Here is a 12,996-nt window from a genome sequence, read left to right as displayed (position 1 = left end):
TGTCGCCCCAACACAGCTGCGTTATTTTAGTGACAAAAACAATGAGAATGAGAGGCGTACCATTTCAAAAATTAAGATTTCTCACTAAAACACCTGCTGGTTGGTGGATCTGATGTACATTGTTTTTTTCTTTGTTTGTTTGTTTGGTTGTTTTTTTTTCTGTGGCAGCAATGATTTTGCCTTGGTGTAGCTCAAGTCTTCAAAAATAATCAAAAGCACACATTTTCTATCCCAAGTCTAATAATGGGTGCAGCTGCTCTGGTTGTTCCTTTGCACATGTGCCTATGCACCTATGTCATTTTGTACCTACTGCATGTGTGCACAACATCAGTAATCTGTGCTCCCATAAGCCATCGCACAAAAAAAAAAATGACTCTCATCTTGCTTAATCATGATGAGGCAAAAATCCCCCACCCTCCGCCTCCTGCAGAGCATTAAATACAGTGCAATAAATAACAAGAAAGGTAATTATGACTCAACAAAATGAATATTAGCTACACCCTGGTTCCAGTACAAAGCAGAGAGAGCCAAGATATAATACAAACATATAAATTTAAGTCAGAACTGAGGGTTTGGGCCTCCCGTGTGAGATTGTAAAAGCATTTTACTCTCTCCCTCACCGCCTGACCTTCATCCTGCTTGGCTTTCGCTCCTCCATCTTTCATCCTGTGCTCTCACAGTCCCAGAGGATTCAGAGCACAGCTTAGTGCTAGCTCTCACAAAGCCGCTGTATTTACCTGCAGGGAAGGCTACAAAGCCAGCAAGTTGTGGTTAAGTCTATTTATTGATTTTGATCATTAATTTGTTGCCATACGAGAAGCTTAATTTAATTCTTTATATCTAAATTTTGTTAATGACTGTTCTGTATGTTTCTTACATTTTGGTCTGTCTCGTGAGCATTTCCTTTGATTTTTCCTCAGTAAACTGAAGACTTTAGCTTGTTTTCCCTGATAACATCCCTCTAAGTTCGACTGCGTAGCCTCAAGAGTGTTATGTAGGCGATATCTGACTGCATTTGAAAAGCTTCACTTTGTCGGTGTAATGCCTCCATTTGCAGGTTAATTAAGAGAGCATTAGAGTAAACAGGAGCTTAATCAGCATTGTGGAGTCACAAGGAGCTGGGAGGGCAAAAGACCACATGTGGTCTACTTTAAGAGTTTTTGAGGAAAACAAAACATTAGTGTTGACATTAACATTCAGAGAACAAGGAACTGAATCTGTCAGGCACAACTGAGTTAGCAGGTTTTTCATCTCTGCTGTTTGGTTTGGCTTAATGTTAACAGTCATGTACTAGAGTCGTCATATTTATCATGATATTGAAAAACAAAGAAAATGCCAACTTGAAAAAATTGTTGTTAATTAAAGGAGAAATATGTAATATATTTACTGTACTAGATCATAAAATCACCATGATATGAGTAGTGTCTATTTATGAGTTGTAAGAAATCACCAATAATCTTCTAGAAGGTTTATAGCCGTTAAATTGAGTAATATGTTAATTAATTCTGGCAATGCAGTAAGACAGGCGGTCACTGAACACCATTGCCAGAATGTGTATTTTCAGAGCAGTGGGCTTTTGTTTTCAGGATAACTGGCTTAACCATACATTGACAGACAACTGACAGTTATAAACAACATATCAACTTACAGCGTAGGACTCGTGGTTGCTTGTCATTGTCAAAATATAATGTCTGGGGAGAAACAATTTGTTTTGACCATAGATTGTATATTAAATAAGGATTCAACCCATTTAATGTACCATTTATGGCTCCAAGTCAATATTTTTGAATGTTACGGTGTTACATATTTCTCCTGTAAATAATAAATCTGATGTATACTTTTTTTCCTTTTAACTTAAAGTGCTTCTGCTTTCCTTTTTTAATAAAATAAAAGTAGCCAGCCATGACCTATGTGCAAAAAATTGGCTTGAATTGTCTTTGGTAATGAATGTTTGAATTATGTACGTACAGTTACAAAACAAAAAATGCATCAGTCACTAAAAGTGCTTTTATAAAATAAAATAAAAACTAATAAATTAACAATATGATATCACAGTAGATAACACCACAGTCTGATACGCTATTGAGCCATAAAAAATCGCAAATTCCTCCTTTAAATATGCAATAATGTCCACATCTGTTCTTTATGGGCTGCATTACTAAACATTTTTGTAAGAACTCTTCACTTAGGCATTTTGAAAACTTGCAAAGTAAATCCTTGGCAGCATTCCTTTGGGTATTTTTAATGTTTCCCTGACGCAGATGTCAGAGGATGACAACAGGCCTTGTCTTTTTCTTGTTTTTCGCCAAAGGTCAGCAACATAAATTCTCAGGTGGGACTTTGCAGTGCTGACATCACTGCCTGGTCTCTGCTGACTTGATGGAGCATTTCTGCGCCGTCATGTCTCATGTTGATGCTCTCAGTCTAAGACAAACTCATCAGCTGGTGGGGGGGGGGGGGGGGGGGGGTAAAATATAATGTGATGGGCTTTAAATGTGGACCAGCAGCAGGACGAGATGTTTTCACAAATCAAAGCAGAGAGAGGAGGTCTTAAAGCAAAGCATAGTGTGGTTAATCTGAGGATGTAACTGCCAGCCTGTTTACATTTTTGCAGGAGGAGAGCTGCAACTAACAGTTATTTTCAGTGTCGATTAATCTGACAGTTATTTTCTAGATTAATCAGTTTGTTGTTTGGTCTATAAAATGTCAGGAGAATCTGAGAATTATGACTGTTTTTTACTTAAGAAAATACTCGACCTGATTAATCGATTATCAAAAAAGTTGATGATTAATTTAATTGTTGATTCATAATCAATTAATTGTTGCTGCTCTACTCAGGAGTCGCCCTATGTATGTGCTCATTAAATTAAGTATATAAAGAAACATGACCAGCTAATTAGCAGACTTCCCAGCATGCATGATATCACATTTAAAACTCTCCTGAGATTGATGAACACTTTTCTGAAGTAAAACTGAATTAATATGAAGTGTATTTCTTTTAAATCATTACAAAAATACCTCAACTTGTCTTTTAAAATTCATTCAAGACACTAACTTTTTTTTTATTTCAAAACAAATTTAAAGTTTATTTTTACAGTGTACACCAACCTACTGCAGTGTGAGGATTTCTAACAGTTTTTTATTTGACTGTTTATCACTGAGAAGTCATCTTCTCACACTAAATTCACAAGTGCACGAGATATATTTAGTTTCATTCGTCATGAACAACAGTTTGGTCCAAGCACACAACAACAGGGGGTCTGTTTTTAGGTTAAAGATGATTATATCTGGTAATCTGCTAGTTGTGATTAGGAACTAGTGATTAGGACAGAAGTGAGCAGGGGGTCTGGTCTGGTCTGGTGGTAAAGAACACATCCAGTACATTGGTCTCTTATGGATGTTATTTGAAGACAATCATGAGTCATGGTGTGAAGAAAGAGCCAAGCTAGGAGGCTACTTTTATCTGTCTTCAACTCTCAAGGGCAGAGTACACGTTGGGTGCAGGAATTACCTTCTGTTTGGCTGTTTCCTAAAATGAATTAATCTACAAGTGCTCTGCTGTTGGAGAGTCGTGTGGAGGCGAGACAGGAGAGTCCACACGGCCCAATTATGGGATTGCTTTTCTCTCAGCTGATGAGGAGCGGAGATGGATGTTCCATGCTCTGCTGCTTCTGCCATTGTTTCCTCTCCACAGAGTCCAGCCATGTTGTGCATTACTCCCAAATTCTGCATTCTTGCATTTTACTCACTCTCGTGTTTAGACCCCGGAGCGTGCACAGAAAACACATTGTTGTGATGCCAAGTGGGCGTCACCCCGAGTGTGACGCAGAGTCTATATTCATCCTAATTCTACAAAGCTCTCATTCAGCCATGTTTTGACATTTGCACTGGCCTCAATGTGCACTTTGAGTAGTACGCCTCCACTACATGTTGTTACTTACAGGGACCTGACTAATACATGAGAAGTACTGCATGTAACTCAGAAAAATGTATGATTTATCAACTTATTTGATAAATCTTTTAGAAATGCAAGGAATGACAACTGAAATCATCCAAGTTTACCCTACTGAAACAACTGGCTGAAACATTTTGAATGTTATTGTTGCAGGGTCAAGTGCATTGCCTGCAGTGTGGCAAGAGTTTTTTTTTTCTTACTGCTGATCATAAATGGATCCATCTCTGCAGCGGAGAGAAGAGATTCAATCAGCAGCGTTTGAAATATTTAATGGTGCGTACATTCTGGAAAGCAGATAGAGGTGTGTGTGTGTGTGTGTGTGTGTGTGTGTGTGTGTGTGTGTGTGTGTGTGTGTATTGAAGGGCTGATGTGTTTCCATGGCAACATATATGGTAGTCGGTGACACAGGCAGTTCTTTGTGAGTGTGTGTGTGTGATATGGTGGATATACTACTGTTAGTGCAGCTGTCTGTGGAGTAATGACTGCGAAACTGCAGTAGTGTGGAAGGTTTATACTCAGTAAAAAAAGAAAAGAGGCCAAAAAAAGATCACTTTGAGGGCTGAATAAAAGCTGGGCATAGATACAAGATTTAAAGGTATATTAAAACACTGATTTAAAATGGTGTGAAGTTTCTGAGATAATAAAAATGTGCTTTAAGAGAATTAGTTTTGGATGGGAAACCACCATTACATAAGCCAAATATCGCTCTCTTTAAATCAACCAAGCTCTAAAGCTGAAATCACAATAATTTGATCACACAGAACATGAAAGTTGCTGATATACTGCTGCCTCAATCCTTTAGTTTGTATTATTGTGTGACTGTGGTGAATCTGAACTATCCTTTTAAAACATCGAAGTCACACAATAACACAAACAAACTAACAAAGATCACAATAAGATTACATGATGCCGAAATTGAATTTAGTCTGGAAAGCTTGTGTAGTTTGTGTAATGTAACTTGTGTATTAGTGTATGCTGAAGGATTGTGGCTTGTGACATTCACATATGCAGGTGATAGGCTTAGAGATGTTCCTCATTTGCATAATTTTGCATGATGAATTGCTGAGAGTTTAAATTTGTTATTTTTCATTCCAAAATGCAAATGTGAAGTGTTTGTCATGCATTTTTATGTTTAGATAAGGTGTTTAGATCGTGTTGCGGATTAGTATCAGGCCCTGATACTGATATCGGATTGGTCCCATCTCTAATAGTCGTACATTTTGTGTTTCTATTATACTGACATTGCTCACTTTTTTCATTTACTCAGGCAGTAAATCCCAGGATGGTAGCATCTCTGAGATGGAGGAGCTCCCCGTTCCTCAGAACATCAAGATCAGCAACATCACCTGTGACTCCTTCAAGATCTGTTGGGACATGGAGCCACGCAGCAAGGAGCGCATCACGCACTACTTCATTGACCTGAACAAGAAGGAGAACAAAAACTCAAACAAGTTCAAACACAAGGTAACGCTTGAATCAGTCGTACATAAACACGTTCAAAGGTAACACTATGGAGAGATGACTCACCAAACGGCCTCTCCATGGAGTCGCGTTGAATGGAATTTGCTGCATTTCATGAATAAGGAAGAGATGTGTGAAGAACAAGACAGTTAGTGTTTTTGTGACTCAGTGTGTGAGAAGATGGAAAAGACCCTTGATAGCACAAACTAGGCAATGTGACAGGTTGAAGCTCAAAAGATTCAACAACACAAAGAACTGCAGGCAATCGAATTAACAGAGTTTAAGGGCCCTTAAAAGAGGTCAACAAAACATTACTCATGTGGTGTTCAGTACTGTTTTTGTTATGCGTTGAATATAATATGACATATCCTTTGTCAGAGGTTGTCAGTTTAATCAATCATAGAAAAGGGTTCCTTAAGGAACTACTGACAACTGAAAAACACATGAAAGAAATCCTGAACCTCCTGTGCTGTCAGAGCTCTTGGTCTGGTCCATAGCTCGGGCCTCTGCATAAAACCAGGCTCCTCCCTCATCTTTTGTCAGACCAGGAAGGAAAACTCGGCAACCAGGTAACTCAAAGGCAAAGAGAAATGAATGTGACAAAACATGAAAATCAAAAGTGTGTGTTTCATCTAGACATCAGTGAAGTCAAGATGCCAGTAAACAAATTCTTAACAAACTGTTGTATGCAATCTTAAGTGACAAATAAAAGTACCTGAACATGTGGTAATGATGTGGGAGAGTGTGGCTCTGGGCACAGTCATCACAGCCAGTATAAATCCAGATAAATTCATTAATTCCCTTATTTAACCAGCAGCAATTAAAATCTCTCTTTCAGCAGGTGACCTGGCCAAAAGGGAAACAAACAACAATAAATAGAAACAACATAATCTGGCTGAGAGTTTCCAAAACTATCAAAATAAAATAACAAAACCAAACACTAAATGTAATACATTTTTAAAAGTCCAGTGTGTAACATTTACAGGGAGAATGTGCAGAATGTGGCATAAATTGAACATAATATTCATAAGTATCTTGTAAAATCCATAATTGATCCATCCACCTGATAGGTGTCTGATTAAACAGTGTGATTATGACACATGTATGCGATGGACTGGTCACAATAAAAATATGTGGTTTTATCTTGAAAAAAGACAAATCATGACCCACCCTACTCTTACTCAGGTATATGGATTATTTTGGCTAAACAGAAGCGCTCACTAACAGATTTTAACAAATATGTAAACAAAATTAGAGAGAAATAAACGTTTTGTGTACACTGAAAAAATCTCAGATTTGGATGGATGGATGGATTTCGGCCCATTTTTGACAAAGAAATTAGCCTGTCACCACCAGACTAATTTACAAACCATGTGCTCTCATCTGCCAGAGGAAATGAAAACACGAGCTGGCAGATTTGTCTGGTTCCCAGAATACAGAGAAACGGCAGCTTCAGTAAATGCAGCATTTGTAAGCAATGCAGTTTTTAAGGAAACCAGATTTGTATCTCTGCGTTTAATCTGATGTTCTCGATACAAAATCTCCACTTCTGTTATTTCTGCTTTTCCTCTACTACTGTATTTTGCTGTGCCCACTGAGTGGACCAGCAGTGATTTGTCCTTGGCCATTACCATTCTGCGATGTCTTATTAGTGATAAAGACAGTTATTGCAACGCTTCTAAACATCAGGAGGTATGATCATCTTTGATAGTTGAATGATTGATGTGAAGCTGAAACACAAGAACAGCATGTTTTACCTCAAGATAACCTCTCCTTTCTGTGCTTGAGGCAAAAAGACTCATTTCAAGGTGGTTTTGTTCAAAGACTCTTCAGCGAGCTGTTGCTCTGAGATTTAACAGACTAATATCACTCACACGGTCCTCTCTGCTTGAGAGTAATTTCACTGACAGCAGCAACAGGAAGACTGCAGCTCTTCCAGGGGATAGCCAGTGATCTTGTCTGGTTATCTTACAGACTTGTTTCATCAGCCTCCTTCCCTTCAAGCATTCACTTCCTGGGTGCTGAGTGTTTCTCCTCTCTGCTCCGTTGTAGTGGACGGCCACATACTTGTATTTTGATTTCGGTGTGCAGCAGAAACAGTGTTGGTGGATTAATGGGCTGACTCTGTTGCTAGGCAGGGGCTCCTGGTCCAATCAATGAGCTGCTAAGGCCCACCAAGACTTGAGGGGGGTGACTACTGTACTGAATAGTGTAAATACATAAACAAAAAGGCAGCCACAGGTATCAGCTGTAGTCCACCACTTTGTATGAAATGTGTGTGTGCCTGAGGTTACAAGTAGATGTGTGTAAATCCCTGCATGGGTCTCTTTCTGACTCCTTGTCATCATTCACCTCCTTTTTCCATCCCTCCCGCCTTCTAGGATGTTCCAACCAAGCTGGTGGCCAAGGCGGTGCCCCTGCCCATGACGGTTCGAGGCCACTGGTTCCTGAGCCCACGCACAGAGTACACCGTGGCCGTCCAGACCGCATCGAAACAGACGGACGGGGACTACGCCATCTCCGAGTGGAGCGAGATCATCGAGTTCTGCACTGCTGGTGAGTAATGTGCAGCTTACAGTGCCATGACTACATACGGTTTCAGGGTGTGTGACATCATTGCCTGTTTGACCAACTGAACTACTGGACAGTAGCGTAGGGCAGAGAGAGAGAGAGGAATACAGTGAACGGATGGAGCACAACATGAGGGATAATGTTAAAGGGAAACTAATTTACACTGAGTGGAGGTAAAGATGGATGGAGAGATGGAGGAGGGGATGGAGTGGGGGGAAGATGGATTAAAGGAAGCAGGGGAGCTGTGCTGTATATCTTCTGATGCAGAGGTCAACAAGTTCAACATCACTAGAGGCTTAGAGTGGGGGAGGGGAGATGATGGCATGGAGACTGGAGGGTAGAATTCATCAGGAGGGGTAGTTTTGAGATGAAGATCAGCAGCTGAGAACAGCCAGAAAAAGAGTCTGTGGGATGAGGACATAGTAAGAGAAATTGATGGAGAATGTTTAATGAGTAGGTCTATTATTATTATGATTATTATTTTGTTTTTTGGTGTGTGTGTTTTTTGGTATCATGTTCCTTAACTGTTCAAATCTGGAAACAGTCAAATTTCAGTCAAAGTACTGTAGATTTCTGCTTGAAGATGCCCTTAGGTTGAGGGCATCAGTGCTCTAACAAATAGAATGAAATTATATTGATTTTTTTCTCTTTTTTCTATCTATTTAACATAGATATAAACAGTATAATTTAGAAATCAAATGTATTGCCTACATTTGAAATAGTTCTGGCCCCCAAAAAGAAGAATTAAATGATTAAAACACCCATTCAGTCAGTGTCCTCATATTATTGCATAACAGGGGAGAACACTGTTGTAACTATTTTTTCTCCAAATACACTTTGATTGTGATTTTTTCAAGTGACCTTAGCTCATTATTTAACCACAATGGTGCAACTGGGCGCTAAATATTTTTTGAACTCTTTTTTTCCTTGGACCCTCTGCACTACTCAGTGGTTGGATTACATAGGTTTAAATTGTGACTTGTCAGCACATTCAGCTGATATTCTGTGATCTAATGCCAATAACCTAGTCTAAGCTTCCGTTTCTATTTTGAAGTTTTAAGAATAGCTTTGCAAAAAAAAAAAAAACACTGTTAAATTACAACTTGTTACATTTTTTATAGTCTTATTAAACAGTTGATCAGAGGTATCTGTGTCTCTTTTGGCCCTTTCAGATGTCAGACTGGTTGGACCATTGTGCAGAATTTCATTCTCCATGTACAAACCTTTTATACAAAATAACATCTATTTTTAAAGAGGACTTTCTAGAACTTAAAAGCATCAAAGAACATTCAAAAATAGAGTAGCTCTCTAAGCCAACAAACTTTCGTGGCAGGAGATTTCAAACTTTTGAACAGTAGTGTACATCACTGCTTTGTTGCTAATGGCTTAGTGGGTGTTTCGATTTGAAAAACCTGAAATAACAACAGAGTTGTCCTTTAAATCTTCTGTCAGACAGCATCTGTTAGCCTTCTGTAAAATCCTCGCCTACAGCCATGCTAGCAGCTCTGTGAGGCTGGACAGGCTAAATGTGAATGTCAGCATAATAACCATGTTGATCACCTTAGTTTAACCTGCTGACATTTGCTAATTAGCACTAAACATAAGGTACAGCAGAGGTTAGTGGGAATGTCAGTTTTTAGGTAAAGTGTTAAAAACAAACAGAATCTTGGCACTAGATGAAAAGTTAAAGGATCAATAATGTATTAGAATTCTTCCTAAGGGTCCTATGAATGTAGGCTATGTTCCTAATTTCATGGCCACCGTTCTGATAGTTGGTGAGACATTTATCTCCAAACCACAGATGTGAACCTCAGGGTATCCAGCTGTCCTGCTAGCTAGGCTAAATGTAAAATCAAAGGGTGGGGCAGTTCTGAAATGGATGAAGAGAAACCATTAATACAGGAGGAAAGAAAATAGGCAGGGTATGAGTGTACATGATAGAACCTGATGGTCAACACTTCATGATGTCATTGATTCTCTACATCTCAAGCAGCAAAAGATGCAGCTGCCAAGACCTCCATAAGATCCTCAATCTCTGTTAAATTATTTAACTGCCATTTATTCCATTATGTCTCACTGCAAGCAGGACACACCTTGTCTTAAAACATAATTTTAAAGTCTAAAAAAAAATACCAGATAATATGTTTGACGGCTACATTGCAGAATGCATTTGTCTCACCTCACAGACAGCTTTTGCTTGAAAACTGTTTGACATTAACAATCTATCAAATTCTGCCTTCTTTCATTTTTGTTCAAGGTGCTTTAACTTTGCATAAAAGAGCAGGGAGTATTCCCCAAACCATCCCTGTCAGAGCCTGTAGGGGAGGAGAGAGCTTTTATCATTATGAGACTTATTATATACCTTGGCAGACCTGCTCACATGGTGGTGAGTGAAGGAGACGGCATTAAAGGGACTTACTGAAAATGTTTTTGGTCTAAATGCTGAGTCATTGCGAGCTACGAATAGTTCATGTTCCAGCCAGTGCACACAGTCACTGTTGTTCTTTATAATTAAAGAATTGAATTACTACTAATGACATTAGTACATCCTCCTGATGACAGCATATTAATTTCTACGATGATCTGTGTTGTGTCTGTTTTCCAGACTATTCCACAGTGCATCTAAACCAGCTGCTGGAAAAGGCAGAGGTGATCGCTGGCCGGATGCTGCGTTTCTCCGTCTTCTACAGGAACCAGAATAAAGAGTACTTTGACCACGCTAGGTAGGCAGCCCGTCCAACTTACTATTACTGAGATGTAGTGCATGTTTTCCATAGTTTCAGTTTCAGTTTGATCTTTTTCTTTAAATTTGAAATAATGTTTCCACGTTGTATTACCTGAAAATGGCTCCTTTCTTCCTCCCCGATTTCTTTGCTTTTCAAAATGTCACTCGCTGGATTGTGTTTTGTTTATGTAGAATTTCTTATCATATGAGAGGCTTCACCACTTTTACCGCATTACTTTCATCCAGTTTTGAACACCCATTATTAATCTCATTTTAATCTAACTCTGTGTTTTCAGAAGTCATTTTTTATTCATGGTATGATAGGAATATTATTGCATTTGGCAGAGAAATGACATGACTGGAGCCAATGAACATATGTCATGTTTCTTTCTTATTGAGGTTAAGTTTTCCTTTAATTTATCAATTAAGAAGGAAGATCCAATTCTCATGCTCATGGTTTATGGCTTAGCTTATTGGCTGTTGTTGGCTGCTGCTGTTCTTTCTACATTTGTAGTTCAAAAGTACTCAATCAAGAGAGAGTCTGGACTATTTAATCTCTAATAAGTACCTCACCGTCACCCCTTTGTAGTCTGTAGCATTATGTTTAACAGTCTTTTAAATGACACAAAGTATTGTAAAAAATTGCACGTCCAAAAATGAGTACTGTAGTCCAAATAGCAAGTTGGAGCCATAGATGGTATATAAAATAGGTTGAATGCCTATTTAATATACAGCCTATGTTTGAAGTGCATTGTTTCCCCCATCCACCTCCTCTCCAGAGGCAAAGACGCTCAGGCAGGCCAGAAAATATCCTGAAAACAAAAGCCTGCTGCTCTGAAAGTACACATTCTGCAGTTTGAGTTTAGCGGCTGCCTGCCAGACTCCATTAACATATTGCTCAATGTAACCGTCATAAACATCTAGTCTTTCTTTAAGATTAATAATTATTTCTTACAACTCATAAACAGATACTTGCAGTATTAATTTGGTGAATGTTCAGCATTAATTTGAACTCTAATTAATGTGAAGTGGTCAAACAATAACACAAGTTATGGACTGTAAAATATTGTCAGAGAAGCAAGTATTTCAACTTGCTTTCAACATTTTTCTTAGGCTCTGATGATATATGATGGCAATTTTATGATTTATTACAATAAACATATTACATAGTTCTCCTTTAATATACCGCTATGATAACAGTGGTGTACTACTGATAACATATTATTGTATATATTGGGAGAATCAAATCCATCTGTCTGAGGAATCAGTACTATATTTTTGTTTCACTGCAGCACCTTTCTGTCTGCAAACAGCATCATGACCACATAATTTTGGGCTAATGTATTCCCCTCTAAAGAAAACTGCATGTGGCCAAGCAAAAATGGAGATTCAGCTGAAGGGTGCAGCTGCACAAAGCATGTTGATTAGCTCCATAAATCCAGCACATCAAACCACCGTAGCAGTTCTACCTAGTAATCCAGAGAGTCGTGGATTGGTTCTTGCAGTAACATCCTCTGCACACATGTGCATGCAACAGAAAATACAGCCATTTTTTCTTTGCAAAGGACCAAAGGCTGCCAGACCATAGCAGACAGTTGTTAGGGGATGTGGGGGGGAAAGGCAGCAAATGCTGAGCCAGGCTGTTTTGATGCTAGAGGAGACTGTGACAGGCGGGGGCGAGAAAGAATATCTCTGGAGTAGCCTCATATATAGTTGTTTACTGAAGCACTGTGTGGATTGCAGTGGATACCGGATTTTCTCTGGTTTGATTTGAGGGCTTTTTTCCCTCCAACTTCCTGTCTAGTCTTTCTCCTGTAATGGTGTTGTCTTTTCTCCTCATATCTTCTATCCCTGTGAGGAAATGGTCTAACAAAACAAGCAGTTTCTGTCCTAAAGCCACAGCATGTGAGCACTCTTTTGTTGAAGCTGTGCAGCATGACGTCATACAGATGGACTTCTCCCTTTTGCTGAGTTGCATCTGCTTCAGTGTACGGAGATTACTTCTGTTAAACTGCACCATCATGTGGGGAGTTACAGTATTGACATTAGCACTTCATAAGGCCTGTACTCCTGTGACCTGGGGTGGGGTGAATTATTCCATAATGCCTAACACAAAGCATCAATTACAGATATAATGACAACCTCTGGAGTGAAAGCAGTATAATTACAATTCATAATTGGAGCTCAGATTTACTCAGTGGGGGAAGATATACAGCTGACACAGAAGCATTCATCGCTTTATCTGTTCATTTGCTTATTTGCTTTCTAAACGCTGCTTTTGTTT

The 12,996-nt window shown here is 39.0% G+C and overlaps 1 protein-coding gene across 3 annotated transcripts in view; it reads left to right on the top strand.

Annotated features, from left to right (window-relative positions):
* LOC146315550 (phytanoyl-CoA hydroxylase-interacting protein-like) overlaps nucleotides 1–12,996 on the top strand; it is a 31,001-nt gene that overhangs the window by 15,512 nt on the left and 2,493 nt on the right. For all 3 annotated transcript variants that reach the window (XM_084735548.1, XM_084735547.1, XM_084735546.1), the window contains 3 exons: nucleotides 5,223–5,419; nucleotides 7,798–7,972; nucleotides 10,593–10,710. In XM_084735548.1, the coding sequence (XP_084591674.1) occupies nucleotides 5,255–5,419; nucleotides 7,798–7,972; nucleotides 10,593–10,710 (458 nt within the window). In that variant the 5' untranslated portion in view covers nucleotides 5,223–5,254. The remainder of the gene's footprint in view (nucleotides 1–5,222; nucleotides 5,420–7,797; nucleotides 7,973–10,592; nucleotides 10,711–12,996) is intronic.

The sequence above is a fragment of the Lutjanus erythropterus genome, chromosome 14 (assembly GCF_056507025.1).
Source record: "Lutjanus erythropterus isolate fLutEry1 chromosome 14, fLutEry1.hap2, whole genome shotgun sequence".
Taxonomy (NCBI): domain Eukaryota; kingdom Metazoa; phylum Chordata; class Actinopteri; order Lutjaniformes; family Lutjanidae; genus Lutjanus; species Lutjanus erythropterus.
The sequence above is the reverse complement of the archived record's forward strand: the minus strand, read 5'-3'. Positions and strand labels throughout refer to the sequence as shown.